Source organism: Haliotis rubra, unplaced genomic scaffold (assembly GCF_003918875.1).
Source record: "Haliotis rubra isolate DU_JTF1 unplaced genomic scaffold, ASM391887v1 Scf629, whole genome shotgun sequence".
NCBI classification, from domain to species: domain Eukaryota; kingdom Metazoa; phylum Mollusca; class Gastropoda; order Lepetellida; family Haliotidae; genus Haliotis; species Haliotis rubra.
In genome coordinates, this window is record NW_025767334.1 from 53,102 (window position 1) to 73,147 (window position 20,046).

Here is a 20,046-nt window from a genome sequence, read left to right on the forward strand (position 1 = left end):
GCGGCGTAAAACCAAACTCAGTCAGTCAGTCTAGTGTTGCTGAGGACCAATTTGAACCCTGATCATCAATTATCACCGCGACCAGGAAAGATTGCAGTCTACAAAACGACAGATACAACAGTTTATATAATATATTTGTTATTTTAGGATTTATATGCAACTGTATTTACACAATCATTGTGTCTAACGCTGTCCTATCACAGCTTTGATACTGTAATATAGTATCAGTTAAGTTACTCTTAGCTCTTGCAATGCAACACTCCACATCACGCAGACTGTTACTTCTAGGCACATTGTGACATGTGCAGGCAGCAGGATCCTGTCCCATAAAGAATCATTATCACTGTCATAAAAACGATGCACAAAAACGATGGCATCATCACAAATGAATTACGACCCTGTGAATACGCCCAATCAGGTTTATTGCCGCTTGGCATTTGCCTGTGTCTCGAGTGGCGAAATGAACGTGATGCTTTGGTTGTGCACAGACACAGCGGGTGACTTGTCCTTGGATCTAGATTCACTCCTTGTGTCGTGATCATGCTCATCACTTAACTTAATGTGTTCATTTGTCAGTACCTTAATGTTTGATTCCACCTCTTTACTGTGGAGTTCTGGCCCCGACTCTTTCTGTTTCTGAATGTCAGCCTCCACCTCGTCACTGTCACTGACGCTGATGGTAGGTCGAGATCGGTGCTCTGACCCCGGATAAAGTTCAATGTTTGTGACCTTAACCTCCGAAGAAGGCTGCACTTGCCTCGATGTGGATAGAACATCTTCATCCACGGGGTTATCTCTTCTAGGAGGACGTTCTCCCCACATCAAATCCTCTTGTGGACGACGTTCCTTCCCCGCAGCTACAAATGGAACGCTTAGAAGAGAACTAGACACCGTAGAATCGTTTCCGTCAGAAAGATGTTCTGCTGGGGCCTGTAGTCTTGAAGTCTCTCCACCACCTTCCTCTTCAACTGTAAACATAGCTGCTGGGTCTCTGGTGTGTGGAAGCTCCAGGTCATACAGGCCGGCCTCAACACTGGGGGGAGGGTTGACTACTGATGCTGCTGTACTGACACTTGACGGGGACCACAATCTTTGATCTTTCCCAACACCCTTCACTCCCTCCACATTAAATGTTCCCTTTTGTGATTTCTTTGGTTCAGGCTTCTTTCGTTCCTCATCAGACACAGCCTCATCTTGGTCTGGGGTCCCAGTGATATCTGTAAGCGATACAACTATCTGACGTTTCTTTTTAATGCTAGCCTTTGGTTTAACCTGTCCGAAAAATGACTTTTTCTCTGACCCGTACGGGAAGTGAAGTCCAGGTTTATGTTCCTTCATTGCCTTGTATCTGATCTCAAACCGACTCTGTTTTTTATCCGTCACATGCTGTTTGTATCGCTCTATTTGATCATAGTTTGTGTTCTTGCTTTGTTTTGGGATGTTCACAGGGAGTCGGGGTTTTGGGTGTAGGTCCGAAAGAGACTGTCCAATGGACACTACCTTGAGGCTGGTTTGGGTGGGTTTTGCTTCCTTAACCGGAGTTCTTCTCGGCGTTCTTACCGGTGTTGTCACAGTCGGTGACGATGTGTAAAACTCCACGGACTGGACACTTGGAGTAGAAGGGAGGGCGTGGTCAACCACATCCTTTCCATACCTCTCTTCAATCCTTTTTAACATCCGGGCAATCCGGCTCTCGTTTCCAACAGACCTTTCTTCCCATGCATTCGTCATGTCTGCATTCTGGGGCAGTACAAGAGGTGCCGTTATCTGACTTGCTGTCACTGACCCCGGCTCAAGAACCATGCTTTTCACCCCCATGTTCCTGGGACCCCGGGGCCCATGTCTCTGCCTACGAGGACGGTAAGAGTTGACACCGATGGTAACATGACTTCTTTCACGGGCTAACCTGACCGTGTCTGGCATGTTAGCACCTAAAATGTCTCGTCTGTGCATGGCCAGAAGAGGCTCCTTGAATTTACTGATCGAACTAAGACCTTCAGTGAAATACATCGCTCCAGGTCTGTCAACTCTTTCCAGACTTTTTGTGGTGATCCTCTCCCTCACGGGCACAGCCCTCGCCCCTCCTGACCTCATGGCAATCTTGATGTGTGGCAGAGTCTGGGGCCCCGTGGGGTCATCAACAACGATACTGTTGTACTGTTGCAGGAGCGACAGAGCCTCGTTCTGGGAGAGGCGAGCAATGTTGACACGAGCAGTGGTTGGATCATCCTCTTTGTCTGCTGCAGATGTGGACATCACTTGGTTCGAGCCTGTGATGTCCTGTAGCAGTGGTAACTAGAGAGGGACGGCAGGGGCATCTCCTGCTTCTCTAGCAGTGCGTTGTGTCCGCGACATGACTACAGCCTTGTGTCTCCCTCAGGGTCGTAAGTGACAGGACAACAGCGACGTCATCTGCAACATGAAAGCTTTCCATAAACTTTGCACCAATCCTACCTTAGAATGACGTTGTAAGTGTATTTGTAGTGACATTAAACTGTGAATGGATACTTGTTGCTTATTGCCGTAGTATTAATAAATGTTCCAAATGCATCACAACGACTTGTGAATAATGAGCAAACCAGTGGTGAATAACCAATGCAAAGATTCCTGGCATCGGGTTCCGACACACAGTCACTTTGCCAACACCCCAGGCAACGCAATACACCATCGTACCGTTTAAAAAAACGACAGAAACAACACGATTTGTACTACTGTAGCGCTTGGTCTTTGGCAATATGGCGGACTCCAGGCACATTTGACGTCACGAGCGGAGAGGTCACGTGGGTTCCATCGAAATATGCATAATGGCCGAAGCTGAGATTTACAGAAACTGTTTTCGCGATTAAAACATAATTATGCATAATTTTTAATTGAAAATTTGGGAATATGTTTCTGATGACTTTATCTTTCACCCAAGTATTGCAATTCACTCGTATTCTCTGTTAAAGTTGGTTGGCTGATTTGTTGTTTAACGGCGCACTCAGCAATATTCCAGCTATATGTTGCCGGTCTGTAAATAATCGAGTCTGGGCCAGACAATCCAGTCATCAACAGCATGAGCATCGATCTTCGGAATTGGGAATCGATGACATGTGTCAACCAAGTCAACGAGCCTGACCACCCGATCCCGTTAGTCGCCTCTTACGACAAGCATGGGTTGCTGAAGATCAATTCTAACAGCCGAATCTTCACGTTTACCTTCTTAAAGATCGACAATTTCAAGTACACGATACCAGAATCTATTTTGATTCCGTATACCCATGGTGATATTAAAAAGGAAACGTAAATATACAACGACCAAATAAAATGAAAACTATCAGACGCAAGTTGCATTACGTTGATATTGTGATTTTGTAACCCCCACAACAGCAACATCAAAAACAAGAAGAGGAAAACAAGAAAACTCAGCTAAGTATCAAAGACCCATAATTACTAATTGTGACATTGATAAATAACAGGTTGAAATCTCCTACATCAGAGTTATCAGTTAACTTACCTGTGTGTCTACCCTTGTGGCTGACGATCCAAGCGTAAGTATGTGTATGTAACCTCTCAGGTTAAACCTTGATGAAAGTGACGGACCCGGTGAAGTATATGCAAGCTGCTAACTAAGCTGTATAGATCGTGAGCTGGAGGGTAGCGATTGACCATCACAGTATATCGACTGCAGGAAAGGATTAACTGCGGTCTCTGTGACGTCGGCTCACCGCGAGACGTGGGTTGCTTTGACATATACCTGACCTTCGGTATTACTGGTTAAAGGCTAGACTTTATGTGTGAGTATTTTCCGAACATTTAGTATGTTACAGGCTATAGGGTAATGGGTGGTGGTGCTAATGAATGACAATCGGGAGATAAAAGTGAAGTCGCTGCATTATGATGCTGAAGAATCGAAATACAATTTCGAACCACAAGGTGTTTCTGTAGATTAAGTGAATCCGAAGTTGGTAAAATACAAAATAATTCATAACTCACTGATTGCTAACTTCCATTTATGGTTACATAAATGGTGGTTATTCAATATTTTAGCCACAAAATAATTTTAATTATGTTAATGAATTTTAATTAATTGAGGGGATGACTCAAATCAATTGGAACATTTGGCAAATGTTAAGCCGAACCCACGACATGTTGATATTGGTAAGGCAGGAGCGATCAGTCTGCGGCGTCGTTCATGCAGGCATCGTATCAGTGCTGTTTGTCTTTACATCTAAATAACGTTTTGATAATGTCACAGAGCCCATCCGGAACTCGACCCACACTTCTCAGAGTCAGGCACCCAATCGCCCGCACACTAAGTCAGCGATCTAAATAAATCAGCAACAGCGATTTCTACGTGCGCTGACTTTTGTTTGTATTTACCAAAATTAGGACGTACTCTCCGATTGGATGTTTCTGCATTCCCATAGGAATTTCCTTTCTGGTAGAAGTGACATAAAGGTACTTGTACCTGCACCGGAAGGCAGAAGACCTTTCCTGAAACTAATTTTCTCATATTCTGTCTTCATTCATATTCAGTTATTAAATGACACTAAAACTATAGTCTGTTTGCAGCGAAAACGTACCGATGAATATCACTCAAATAAAGCGAAATTAAGATTGCGAATCCTCATAATTTGACCTTGCAAATTGAACATTTAAATCTCATTTTTTTTATTTAACTTAGGATAAAAGTTGTTTTACAAACGATCATAGTTTCAAGTCGCTATTATGGTTTGTATTACAAAATTAAACTTGTTTCATGTTCTTGGAATCCTGGAAATTAAAAAAGTTTTGACTGGGTGACTGCTAGTCTGGTTCATTGTGACAGAAAGTACTGAATATCCTCATCGATAAAAAAAACTCAGTCTGTTGTGACTGACCAAATCAAAGATATTGTTCGTATCTTCAAGCCGAAATGATATTGTGATTTGTTAACTGCGATATATTTTTAGCAGTTTGATTGCGAAGGGACAATAAATTGATTGATCCCCAAAGAACTATGTATATCATCAGTGCTGTGTTTATATGACAATCGTCTATATATACCTTTAATTGTATAGATGTGTCTAAAACACCCGTTTGCAATCATCTGGAGAGGACTGAACGCGTCAATGTTTCGGTTCATATGGCAACGTGGCATAATTGACAGAATGCGAACCGTGTCCTAGTTTACCAAATCGATCTTCGTGATCCCTGTATTCTTAAAAGCAACCAAACCCATTCCATACTTATGAGTTGTCCCAGCTAGGTTTTACGATTCAGATTATATTAGGCATTTGAATGGCATTTAGACTGACTGACTGAGTTTGGTTTTACGCCGATTTTAGCAATATTCCAGCAACATCATGGCGGGGGGACACCAGAAATGGGCTTCACTCGTTGTACCCATGTGGGGATTCGAACCCGGGTCTTCGGCGTGACGAGCCAACGCTTTAACCACTAGGCTACCCCACCGCCCCGAATGGCATTTAGAATTGATACACATGAGGAAGTGGGTTTTTATGGATGTCAACGTCTTTATTATGAGGAGTGAGTGAGTGAGTTTGGTTTTACGCCGCTTTTAGCAATATTCCAGCAATATCACGGCGGGGAACACCAGAAATGGGCTTAACACATTGTACCCATGTGGGGAATCGAACCCGGGTCTTCGACGTGACGAGCGAACGCCTTAACCACTAGGCTACCCCACCGCCCCTTATTATGAGGAACATAACGTTTGGAGTATATCCTTACTCCCTCACTGCTTGGGTACAATGTGTGAAGTCTATTTCTTGTGTAATGTTGCTGGAATATTGCCAAAAGCGGCGTAAATGTAAACTCACTATCCCATGGCTGCACGCATTTCCAGATGTTACTCATTAGTGACAGCAATGTTGCTCAATTCAAGTTTGACTTGAAAAATTTGTTTTGTGTTTCCGAAAAACTGACCTGCCTTTGCATGTGTTTGTGACTGATGCCACTGATAGGACAGAATACCTTGACCTTTTCCAGAATATCTGATCTTATCACTAATTGACAATGATTCATGAACACATTCTTGTAATATAATCGGGGCCGATGGGGTAGCCTAGTGGTTAAAGCATTCGCTTGTCACGCTGAAAAACCGGGTTTGATTCCCTAAATCGTTACAATGTGTGAAGACCATTTCTAGTGTCCCTCTGTGATATTGTTGGAATATTGCTAAAAGTAGTGTAAAATAGAAATACACCCACTCCTTCTAGTTCTGGTGGGTGAATCAGGGAAAGCATCTTGTATAGTTGGTGGATACTGAACGACATCATATCATCATTGTCATACATGTAGTTGCACTTTAGCTTCTTGGCTATTTTTCCAATCCGAGCAGAATTTACAGTACACGTGCGTTTATATGTAAATTAGCAAAAAGGAGAATACAGAAAGTACCCATGGAGATGCCTATTTTTTTTAACCAAAATGTCCCACCCCAAATGTTGCATAGATGTTTATAATGATGAAGCCCCAAAACACCACAAGGATAGACATAGAGCTGTTTCTATGGTTTCCACGTGTTGTAACTAAAAATCCATGAATGAAGTTTCTTTTATTAGGAAGTGGCATACAAAGCTGAAAAATCAAATGGTTGATTTAAATATAACTATATTCCTTTTGACATTCCAGGTCAAGCAAATCAAACCAAGCCATATACATTAACTCATAGACCCGCGACATTTGGAGCGCTAAGGTCGCTTTTGTTGAACTGGTTCTTGTTCGATTAAAGGTTATAAGTACTATTATTATTTCTTCCCGACTACTATTGAGTGCTTAGTCACAGAGATTAGTCGCGGAAGGATCAAATGGACTCAAACATGACTGGTGTCTTAAAACGATAGCGTCAGTTTTCCCCAAACTGCTCGATACTGATCAATGAAAGAGTAATTTCGTTTAAAGAACCACCAATCAACAACTTTTAAACCGCAACATTTATAGTTTAGATATTGTGAGTTAGGTACACTTATAGTGCTTAATGTAACACTGGTACTGGCTGGCGAACAGTTATCCCATGAGTATCACACGTGCGCAGTTCCGGTCAATTAAAATTCCGACATTTTTCCCACGGTATTTGACAACAATAAAGGACAGCACCAGAAAATTCTTCACGTGAAGTAACATAAGAAAAATTAAAGATAAGGTTATGAATCCTAATAATTATTTCAACTTTGTCGGGGGGATGTCCCACGACCTATATAATAGCAAGTTCAAGTTCACAAGTCAATAATTGTTCCATTCCCTATCAATCTACTGTAAAGAAACACTCAAATAGTCGCACAATCAACTATTCGAGGTGACTGTATGATATAAATATATATTATTTCACGCATGACATGATAAATTCTGAAATGGCGATAACTGTTACAGATAGTTGTGAGAAAACATCTATTTATACTGCCGTGATTCTCTTCCTTCGGGTTATATACAAAAACACAATCGGCGGCAGTGAACTGGTTGGACACATCGGTGAATGGCTATTTAAGTATCATAATTAATTCTGTTGCATTAATTTAATAGAGTAATTTTGTGAATATCGCTAAAATATGGCGATAACTGTTCGGTAGCCAGTACTGATATTGTGATCAGACACAGGACGCCTTTCTTGTACATTGTATCATTGAAATGGAATGTGAAACATATTAATAACATAATTCTTCTCCCTGGAACACCTAGTGTGAGTGAGTGAGTGAGTTTGGTTTTACGCCGCTTTTAGCAATATTCCAGCAATATCAAGGCAGGAGACACCAGAAATGGGCTTCACATATTATACCCATGTGGGGATTCGAACTAGGGTCTTCGGCGTGACGAGCGAACGCTTTAACCACTAGGCTACCCCAACGCCCACACCCAGGGAATATGCCCTGGAAACATCATGTTCCTGAAACCGCAAGAATGGGCTTGTTGTTGCATGTTACTCCAGTAACGCAGCTTGAACAAACCAGATCAGAATATATAATTATTTGGTTAAATGCCACTACGTAAACATGCTTACACTAAATAACAGAAAATGGGTAATAATGTGCATGTGTGTAATGCAACTTACGCTGTGTTACAATCAGTTTATATCGATGTTGTGGTAGTGATGACGTCCGCTTCGTTTTATGTATATTGATCCACACAAAGGACGTCGTTCTCTGTGACTGCCTTGTGATGTATGGACTGCGGCATGGCGTGGAGCCAGCTGACGCTCCTAGATGCCGATGGGTGGGTAATGACGTTACTGATGCAGAGGTTATATTGATGTTGTGAATGTTTCGAAGGGCGGGGCACCGATGCTTTTTCTAAACTATCAGGGTTCTACCATCACCACCACCACTACTACTACTGCTACCACTACGACTTCTGCTCCTGCTACTGCTACTTCTACTGCTACTACATATGATGATGATGATGATGATGATGATGATGATGATGATGATGATGATGATGATGATGATGATGACAGAAATATTATGTTATTATTATTAGGGTGCTCCAGATTGATAACATTACAATTGTTATTAAATTATTCCTGTTATCCGTTCTATGAGGGAACTGGTCAAGCACATTAACACAGGTAGCTTTATATGCCCGTAGACTTAATTACTTAATTCGACCAGTTGGGGCGTGGTCGGTGATCATAAGTACCGTTATAACCAGATCGTTGGGTAATGATGGATGGAAGCATAAGAGTAAGGGTGGGAACGTGTGCTGTAAGATGAAAGGAAGTTGGTGAAGTGAGTGAGTGAGTGAGTGAGTGAGTGAGAAGCTATAAGGGTATTGGAATGAACTGGAGTTGGCAGTGGTAGGGTTAAAGTGGTGCAAGGCTTTATGCATGATATTGATTTATATTTGTTTGTTTAAGCGTTTCCTAATATCTATATTGACACGACTATTTTAGTTCTCATTTCATTGTTGAAGAACAAGCATTTCATAACATGTCTTTACTGTGAACATACGTTAAATATCGACTTCGTTTCGATCCCCAACTTTGAAAGAGCATTCACACCTTTCCTCTGTCCTGTCCCCATTGTCTCAAAACACGTACAGGTAGAAGGTCATATCACCATACCAATTAACACCTGGCCACATGTGACAATAACACCCTTCACGCCAATACCTAGATCACAAAAGACTTCTCCAAGTCCACGTGGGACTGAATCAGGACGTAAATTAATCAACAGAAGATTATCTCTGGTGGTAAAGACAGATTTGAATCAAGTTAGATCAGATACTCACCATCACATGATGCAGCGTCTCTCTGGTTTCAAAGACATAAACGTGTTTATTCCAAGGATTACAGTATCAACGGTGCGCCTTGAATAGGGGCCGCCATGTAAAGGCTTTTATCAATCCTTTCTATTTATATATAAGATCATGGTTGGTATAGGTATATATTCACCTAGTCGAACAAGCTATTGAAGACTGTGTGTACGTATCAAATGTCTCCACAAGACTGTACTTCTCTCGTTCAATTTGTCAATGCTCAATGTCACCTACACAACACAAAGCAGCTTCAATGAACAACGTCTGAACAGCGGCCTCACGCATTCTTCATTGCGGTTTGGCTTGTGAAAAAGGTGGCTTTCGCCTTTAACTCTCTGTGTAATTTCTATTAAATGTTTAAACAGGACTCGTATAGGTGTTGGTTTGGTTGTCATGACTCATATAAATATATTGCTTTTGAGGAAGGTTAATTATTTACAACATGCACTGTAATAGATGATTACAGATTATAGGATTTTATAAAAACAAATATATGACATTTAATGTCTAGTATAGACTTAAATGAATTTAATATAAATTTAATTTATAATGCATAAATAAAGATCTGAGATTATATTGAATTTATAATGCATAAATAAAGATCTGAGATTATATTGCATTTCAGTTAGTAAACTAATACTTAGAGTTTCAATTTAATAAAAATATGTAATTGTTAGGGCTATTACGGTTGACGTATCCGGTGAATCGAGACGTACCCCTTCATGAATTCAATTCATTATTCGTGATTACGATAATCAATTATTTATCTGTATCAATAATTTTTAAAAGAGTATTTGTAACTTGGAGCTTGTCTGTTATTTATCAAAGTGAAACAAGCAAACTGGAATAGAATCCATGCAGTAGCGTGTGTCATTTTGCCAAGTGATGGTACTGTCAAAGCTAAAAGCATTTGAATGCATTGCTTGTGTACATTACAAAACGAATCAACCTGAACAATTACATGACATGCTTATTCTAATTCCTTGATATTAATCACACAGTATTCATAAATAAATGTCCATATCTGATACCCTATATTCGTGATATGTATCATATTAACCTCATGGTGTGTTCGTAGCAGCCCCGGTCATTATCTATTATCTGTATAATCGAACAAGATCATTACCAGATCGATAACACAAAGATGATTAAAATATAAAAGAGAAAATAGACAAAACAAAATCTGTACTTGTAGTTATCTGGTTAAGATGTGATAAATATAAAAACTGAACAAAATTGACTAGACATTATCAACTAGACGAAACAGTGCCATCTACCCCCTGTATATACTATGGCACTCTGTGACTTCTTAAACCGACTATGGGCCATGTCGTTCCTGAAATGTCAGTTCGAACTTGAATCAAAGGTATGCAGTTGGCATGCACAATCATAGTTGATAGGAGTACACTGACTTGAAGATAACCCCTCTGGTTTCAGTCCCAGATATGACGACATGTATCCCACCCCACCGTCAGAACGAGATCGACTCACTTGTTACTTGAATCACTACGTTGCATGACAAGCCGTCATTTTGACAGTAATGAAGATTGCTCCCCTATTTGTAATGTTATTTGTGTGGACGAGTGTATTAATAATGAACCTCACGATAACAGGTAACGAAACACGGAAAGCTGGTAGTTCAGGGTAGTCGGGGAATGCTGGTCGTAGGGGAGAACTGGGTAGAACTATACCCATTTAATGTGCGTGTAGTGAGCGTGAATGAGTGAGTGAGTGAGTGAGAGTGAGTGAGTGACTTGATGGGTGATTGGGAATATTGGGGTATGAGTGAGTGAGTGAGTTGATGGGCGATTGGGAAGAGTGAGTGAGTGAGTGATATATATTATCACAGCCGTTCCTGCTCCATAGTTTATCTTTTTAGTGGTTGATAGCTTGAACACAGAACCATGTTATTTTAATATTCTTCTGATCATCATGTAGGTTTTATACTACACACGATTCCATTACTTTTGATCTAAACACACGTTGTATTCCACAAGATGGGCACATTAATAGCCATTAACTAAGAGTGAGTGAGTGAGTGAGTAAGTTTGGTTTTACGCCGCTTTTAGCAATATTCCAGCAATATCACGGCGGGGTATAAATGTAGCAATGTGGCCATGTTTTCAGACCGGGTCTTCTGCTGAAATGCCAAAAAGAAGATGGCTAACCGAATTAATAAGAATTAAGAGCGCCTATGTATAAATGTTGGTTGGCAGTTTTTGGACAAGTAACTGGTAAATGAAAAAGAAGATGGAAGGATTAAATCGTTAAAACCATGAAGTCAGTGGATTTGGAGAGTATGGCTAGCCCGTTATCTTTGAAACATGAATATATTTATACACTGTGAACTAGAGAACATGTAAATTTGCAAAATACCCCGAATAAACAGAAAATACATTTTCCTAAAACTAACGAAATCTAGATTTGCTATAGTTTTGGAGACTTCACCGAATTTTTACCAATATTTATAAAGAAATAAATAGGTTACTGGAATAGATTTAAAGAAGAAATGATGCACTCATTTGTGTACTGGCCAGCTATTCTCGAAACGTTCGTAGCCCGACGAACTTCTTAAGCCCATTCTTAACCCATTAGCTACGATCAAAGTTAAGAGTTCTTAGGGCTACGAACGTTTCTGGTCTAGTTTAAAGGTCTAGTTTACTGATATTTCCTGAGAAATTTGGTGGTAAGATAAGACTGGAAATGTAATTTGAGGCTTTATTTTGGGTAGTCGGACTCGTCATCAGATAATGCATGACATACAGTTAGTCTTGTGGGGCGAGTGTGCCGATCCTCCGTCATACTGTCAAGATAGTGTGTTGTGCAAGTGACTGTCTAGTTGTTTACAGTCACAGGAGGCGACCTCTGCCCCGGTAACGTAATCAGAGACATAATTGAAGTCAATTTGTTTTGCGTTGAGAGGTGTGTAAATACACGCAGTGTTATCAGAGTTGATGATTGTGTGTGAAGCACATTTTCGAGTAGGTTTAGTGCATTGCAAAAGTGCAAGGCATTGATCAGGTATATGCCATGCGTATGTGCTATAGTGCAGGGAAATGTTATGGTACAACCTGAAATTATTGAGAATTTAATGATTGTAATTTATTTTTTTTCACTCATTACTCACGTTTTAAATGTGAATATTAGCAGAACATAACTCCAGATTCAAAGACAGGTGAACAGTTAGTATTTTGTCAAGTCACCATGGGCAGCAATGCAGGCTTCAATGCAGCGGGGCATACTACTACTGATCAAAGAAGTTAGAAAGTCGTGGTCCATGCTGTCCCAATACCGGACCACCTCTTCCTTCATTTCAGCAATATTTGTCAGATTTTTCTTATTGACACTTTCCTTCATAAGTCCCCAAACATTTTCTATTGGATTTAGGTCAGGGCTATAGCTTGGCCAATCTAATAATGTCATATTTTGGGTCCGAAACCAGGCCTGTGAATGCTTTGAACGATGTTTTGGGTCGTTGTCTTGCTGGAAAATCCAAACATTTCAATAGGACACGTGAGCAGATGGAAGTAAATGTCCCTCGAGAATATCAATGTACCGCTCACTCTGTTCATATTCCCTTCAATATACAGAGAGGGCGTTGCCCCTAACACAGATATGCCACCCCACACGTTAAAATTCGGACTGTACTTTGGGCGCTGATACAAAGGTTTTTCAGTTTGTTTGGTCCAGAATTTCAGTGTATTAGGAAACAGCCACACAGAACTTTCATCTGAGAAAATCACACTGTCCCAGTTAAAATTTCTATGCTCTAAGCACCAGTTCAACCTTTGCTCCTTTTGTTCAGGTTTCATGATCGGTGATGCAATTCCTCGACTTTTCTGCCAACCCATTGCATGCAGCTCAGTTCTAATTGTCTCCTTACAGACAGCCACAGTTCCTCTATCAATCTTATCCAGCCTTAAGTTTTCTAAACTCCTTCGTTTGCTTTTAGAAACAAGAATACCAAGCCGCCTCCTGTCACCGACAGTCAATTTTCTGGGCCTACCTGCCCTGCGCCTCCCTGGTGCTAAATGCCATATCCATTTGAAATATTTTTTAAAACACGATAAACAGTGGACAAAGGGATGCCTGTTCTACTAGAAATCACTTTAGCTGATCTGATGTCCTTGTTATAATACTCTAAAATCAACTTCCTCTTCTCTAAATCATCCATACTGAGGATCACTGAAAATGTCGTCTGCTAGCAAGTAAACAAAGGGGGATAACTCTTCACAAACTAATGAAAAAGGATTAACGGAGTTGTCGCTCTTGAATGAAACCAAGCACTTGATAGCTGGTCAAGGTTGTTTATACTAGAAATCCAATTAAACATATTCCTAAAATTATCAATAATTTCTGGTCATACTATATATATGTTAATTAGTACATCATTCAAGAATAGGACCCGTATGTGTATCTTTATTCAGTCCCTTGTTTTGGTTTGGGCGTGGTGTAAGAGCAGGTCATACCATAGTAACTAATATCGTTCCGGTATATATGCCCCTGTGTATATGCCACTTTAAAGATACAGGCGCCGTATATGCGTTACGGTGCAGGGTGCCGTTGTACAAAGCAATCTTAGCGCTAAGGTAACTCCCATACCTTAGCGTAGCGCTAAGGTCGCTTTGTGCAACGGTACCATGATAACCATTCAGGCATAAGCCTGATATATATGCCACAGCACATCAAAGTTTCCAGGTATAGATTCAGTACGTGTTTTATATACAAAGCAGTTAATGTGGTTTTATGCAATGGAAGGCATTGTAACATACAGGTATAGACAAGTATATTTACTTTGCTAGACGGATACTATTCAGGTATAGGCCATTTAAAGGGCGTTGACCACTGATTCAATATAAAGGCTTATGTATTCGGATATAGGCCCTGCGTATTTTTGTACTGCTACAGTTTATAACAGAACTGCTTTCGCGTAAAGTGCCGAGTGTATTCAATTTGGAATGACTGACTGACTGACTGAGTTTGGTTTTACGCCGCTTTTAGCAATATTCCAGCAACACCACGGCGGGGAACACCAGGAATGGGCTCCACACATTGTACCCATGTGGGGATTCGAACCCAGGTCTTCGGCGTGACGAGCCAACGTTTTAACCACTAGGCTACCCCACCGCCCCAATTTGGATTTAGGATATGATTATGAGTTTGAGGTCTCCTCTCCAGCTGACAGACCTGACGTCATATCTGACGTCACGTATAACGACGGTTCAAGTTGTTTGACAATTTAGATTATACCACAGTGTTATCAGACACGTAATTGAGGAGTGTTTGTGCATACAGTCCTTGGTCTGGATTCCAAAGTACCGTAGTCACATTCCATATATTTTAGAAATATATTTTAGTTGTTGTGCATGCTGTCATTTGTAGATGGGCATGAGTGTGACGCATGATAACAGATCACTGTATTATCAGATGTCGTGTACATGTAGTTAAGAACGCTTTGTGCACATGGTCCTTGGTGTTAATTCCAAATTATTATACTGTACAATTCTCATCTTTCAAACATATCATTTCTTGTTGAGCATGTTGTCATTTGTAGGTCACAAAGACTTATCAAAAAGGAATGCTCTATTTTTATTCCGTGTCGCATTTTATGTCATCGGTAACCACACTCCCGAGGCCCGCTTTGTACACACACACACACACACACACACACTTCTCTGGTCCATGATCGTGCATACGGCGAAGACATGGGTCACCGACTACCAACGCTGTAATCCAGATCGGTAAATCTAAGACCATGAATGCATTGCGCTACGAAGTACCAGCAGTGATATATTTACACTCTGTGTTTGTATAAGATAAGTATACTATAGGTCTAGTGGCGGCAGCTCACTAGGACAAATGGAATGCATTACTAAAGGGTCGGCAACTTCCACCCTCTCGACTCTAGGAATTGTCTACCCGGGGTACTTGACGACTACTCCTGCCCCGTCAATACCCTGTTGACATCGCCGTCAATAGTAAGCGGGGGTGATCAGTACATGCTGGGTTGCGGGGCAATCGATGGCATGCTGTAGAGCATATTATAGGAACACAATACAAAATAACAAACTACCGTCAGTATGTATCGAGTGGACGATCTGTTACTGACAAAGCTTTAATCAATATTAATTGTTCAGTATGCTGAGTTACGTATTAACAACACGCCATTGTTGGACCCGGAGACATTTCTTTTTAAAATAAACATTACAAATTAATATTGTTATTAAAGATTTAAAACACAAATTAATTTGGATTTTTTCCCTTTCATTTATTTACAACGTATTTAATTGACACAAATTTCTTTAAAATAATGTACTTTCTTTTTAAATACTTTTTTTCAAATGTCATAAACCATCAATTAGAAAGTACACTATTCTTGAAATAAAATCGGTGTTGTATTATTTTCACAGCGTACAATGAATATATTTAATAATATACAAAGTAAACCGAAGATTGACTTAATTGTAATATAAAGCACACGTACTTATTTGGATAAACTGAGAATCTTTATGGAATGAAAGGAACCCGATCCCATAATACTATGACAAGCTCGAATCTATTCCTAGATCATTGGTAGGTTCTTATAGTAATGTCACTCTTACTTTACAGAGTGAAGTACGTTTATAACGAACACGCTTTAAACCAACTGACAGATAATGCATATAGCAAACAACGGTTATAACGAACTAAAATGAATGGTCCCTTTGAGGTCGTTACAACCGTAGTTACCTGTTCATATCGAAGGTAATATCGAACTATAGGAAATGTATGGTAAATCATGTTCTTTACTCTTAGTAATGTTGAAACAAAGCCGTATTTCTATAACAAGGTACATACATGCTCTTAGATATTGAAATAAATATTTCTGTGATATAAAGATAACAGGAGGTATATAAGCAAGATATTCTAATTGTGATAAGTCTATTTCCTCTGTATGAACGTATACATGCATATCTAACATATTACCAACGAGCGTTTGAAAGCTCAGTACTTACCTGTATACTTGATGAGTTGTGAGACCTCAATGGATTGCGATACAGGTGGGTGTCCAAGAACTTCAAGGACAATTTGTGTGAGATGATGAAACACTGACTTCCTTCATCTCATGCTGCTCTCACAGCCATGTGCTCTTTAATCACGTTGCGGGAAAGCCAATAGGTCACGGGTCTACGTTGATCTAGAATATATCCCAACAGACGGAGTCTCCTCGCTGTCAGAGCCTCGTTCACACCGGATTGAGTGTTCAACCTGTCGTCTGCTCCTCATAGAGATTTATTCCACTTGAGCAGACGACTTCCCGGCTTGACTTGAGTGAAGGTCTCACTTCAGCCACTCTGCGCGCGGTATCTTTAAACCCAAACAAACACGCGGCTGTGCCGATTCTTTTGCCAGTGAGCAATTATTTACGGTAAAAGAAATTAGTGAATTTGCTTTGGCGAGCGCGTTAATCTTTCCTGACATGGCCGAAAGCTATAAATGTTCTGTGTAAATGCCATTCTGATATGTTTGAGCTATAATGTTGGAGAATTGTGGGACCTGGGTGGCGGTATACGGGGTAATTATGGGTGTTTAGGCTACTGACGGGTATATTGGGGTACATTACTTATAAATATTGTTTTGGCAAAACGTGTATGTATCCAGGACGTACTTGCCAGGTGCTTTAAACGGACCTGGCGACCTGTCAAGTGACTGTTGACTTGACCTGTCAGCGGCCAGATGGCGGTGACGGTAATAAATGGCTGACGACCTTGACATTTAATTTGATAGGCAACGCTAATAAGTCCCTGTACAATTGAGATTGAAGATATTTGTATAAATCTCGAAGATATTTGTGGACGTATTCAGTTTCTGGGCGTTGACATATTGGATGACCAGTGTTTACTATTCGTTTATCCCATATATTAAGGGACAGTTCGGGTGGTTCAGTGGATAAGGAGTATACTCGCTACGCCGAAGACCTGGGTTCGATCCTCAACAACCATAAGCCACAGGTGTTCATTCATTTTATTTTTTATTCTTGCTACATTGACCAATAACAGATCAAAGGACGGCACAGCCTTCATACATGAAACATAGCTTGATGTAGACCATGACGATGAATTGATGTCACCTTGCTGTTTGACGTGCCATATGGAGTTATGTTGTTGCTGTATTTCGTGACAATGAATTGACGTCACCGTGCTGTTTGACATGCCTTATGGCATTACATTGTTGATGTAGTCGAAGACGATGGATTGACGTCACCTTACTGTTTGACGTGCCTTATGGTGCTATATTGTTGTATCTAGTGACGATGAAGTGACGCCACCTTGCTGATTGACGTGCCTTATGGAGTTATATGTTTTCTGTATTTAGTGACGATGAATTGACGTCACCTTGCTGTTTGACGTGCCTTATGGTGCTATATTGTTGTATCTAGTGACGATGGTATCTACTGATTGACGATGAATTGTTGTGATTCAGTGACGATGAATTGACGCCACCTTGCTGATTGACGTGCCTTATGGAGTTATATTGTTGCTGTATTTAGTGACGATGAATTGACGTTACCTTGCTGATTGACGTGCCTTATGGTGCTATATTGTTGTTATCTAGTGCCGATGAATTGACGTCACCTTGCTGATTGACGTGCCTTATGGAGTTATATGTTTTCTGTATTTAGTGACGATGAATTGACGTCACCTTGCTGATTGACGTGCCTTACGAAGTTATATTTATTTTATGAATTTAGTCACTGTTTCACGTGTAATAGTGATGCAATAGTGATGCTTTCAATGGCGATGATGCGACATGATCTTGATGTATCACCAGCTGTACAATGCTGCTGTACTCAGTAAAGAAAGCAACATCACATTGCTGTTTGAGGCAACAGAGAAGCATGCCAGGAACTGCAGGTATTTATGTCCTACCCTGCGGAGAACGCGTTTAGTATTTGATATAAAATTGATCATCGCAAAACAAACGTCTTCAACCGCCCCAAGCCTAGTGCTGTCTTTCCCAGTGACCCCCTTCGTAAAACATATTGCTTAAAAAAGGACTACATCACCTATGTGCGCATGTAATGATATATTATGCTGTTTATTAATTGTACCAATATAGCCTCTCGTTTAAGTGTGTTGTCATGCTTATAAATTATTGCTTTAGTTCATGCACTATCTCCCGTTCTGCCATACCAACTCTTCAAGCAGATTGGGAGTGGGCACGAATTGCTCCGTGGTTGCAAACTGTGTCAAGTGCATCATATAACCTTCACATTCTCCTCACTGTAAGCATCCGTATAATAACTCCAGAACGAGAATAAATACTGTCCCTTGTCTGCCACTTATGTGCAGATTAAGAACACACAATAATCTGGACATAGATTAATCGTTCAAACCAGGAGCAGCAGTACAATCACCATCACCATCACCTTCGATGTCATCATCATCATCATCATCATCATCATCATCATCGTCGTCGTCGTCGTCGTCGTCGTCGTAATTGTTGTCGTTTTCAGGACTGGAAACATTTCACGTTATGCTTACAAAGACCGGTGCTTGTGATACCAGGGCCCAGAAGGACAAGAAGAACCTGCAAGAATTAATCCCTAGACCTCCAAGAAGCCCTGCAATAAGCCCTAAACTGACATTTACAAGCCCCAGTACAATGGAACTTCAGCTCAGCAGCAATAGCCGTTGAAAAAATTACAAGAGAGCACAAATACCAGAAGAACATGCAGCACCAGCAGCTGAAACATGTAACAATGCGACAGCAGCAACAGCGACAACACGAACTAATCCCTCAAGATCAGGAATAAGGCTGAACAACAACAACAATATTTCATATTTCATAATTCCAGCTGCATCACCAGCAACGCAAACAGCGCTGTACAACAGCGAAAAGAAGTTGCACCATCATCAGTGTGTAGTTTTGTCGTTCGTTTCATATTCTACATAGTGTATCATAAGAAGGGAATCTGCAGCGTTTAGTAACACTCCTGAAGCTGCAACATTAGCAACGAAACAAGCAACACGCAACGCAACAGCACCCTCATAACGGGGGAAACAAGAAGAGTCACACTATCCGCAATATAACAGCAACAAAACGGAGAAAGGAGAAGCATGATTACACAATGTGGTCAAACGTACCATATGTTATATTTGCGATTACACTTTCTTAGTAAAGTACAAATTCTAGCCCTTTTGGGGGGTTGAGTCCCATCCGATTGTGTAATCATTGCTTTCGGCCGCGGGAGCCGTGCCAATTTACACTTAGCAAAGGGGTACACAAAGTCCGTAGTCTAGACTACCAGATGTCCAGCTTCCATTTTTGTGGAAGTCGCTGTGGCTGAGCGGATTAGGCGGCTGACTTTGTGTGCTGACGGTTTGGTGCCTGACTCTGAGGGTGTGGGTTCGAATCACGGATGGGACTCAACCCCAAAAGCACTAGAATTTGTACTTTACTAAGAAAATCCGAAATATAACATATGTTACAATAGAAGAAGCAACGGCAGCAATAATTACACCACTAACAACAGCTGCCACCATAATAAGACTGAACAACAATAATAGTAAAATAACAATCTGTACCTTGAGACTACTAGCGAGACAGTGCGTATAGTTAACTTGCATGTTAGGTCGCCCAGGGTTGAAAAGGTTCTACATGTTTAGATTAATGCTATGTATATTTCACGTTATGTTGACAAAGGGCTGTGGTCCGCATGATTGGGTACCCACTATCGACATTGACATGCTAGGTATGACGCATGTCCATACATAATATATACACTCCACTCTGAATTGATCAACTGCTCAGGAAGGAGGAAACTGATCG

General features: G+C 40.7%; 1 protein-coding gene across 1 annotated transcript; it reads right to left on the reverse strand.

The window, feature by feature from the left end:
• Positions 1-152: 152 nt before the first annotated feature.
• Positions 153-16,468, reverse strand: LOC124256462. Its single transcript, XM_046690452.1, has 2 exons — positions 16,230-16,468; positions 153-2,412 (listed from the first exon to the last, which is right to left on the reverse strand). The coding sequence occupies exon 2, from the start codon at positions 2,254-2,256 to the stop codon at positions 421-423; it is 1,836 nt and encodes a 611-aa protein (XP_046546408.1). The 5' UTR covers positions 2,257-2,412; positions 16,230-16,468; the 3' UTR covers positions 153-420.
• Positions 16,469-20,046: the final 3,578 nt, after the last annotated feature.

What these genes read in the sequence shown, in the direction of transcription:
- LOC124256462 (XM_046690452.1), bottom strand. Translation starts at nt 2,256, where the DNA reads ATGTCCACATCTGCAGCAGACAAAGAGGATGATCCAACCACTGCTCGT.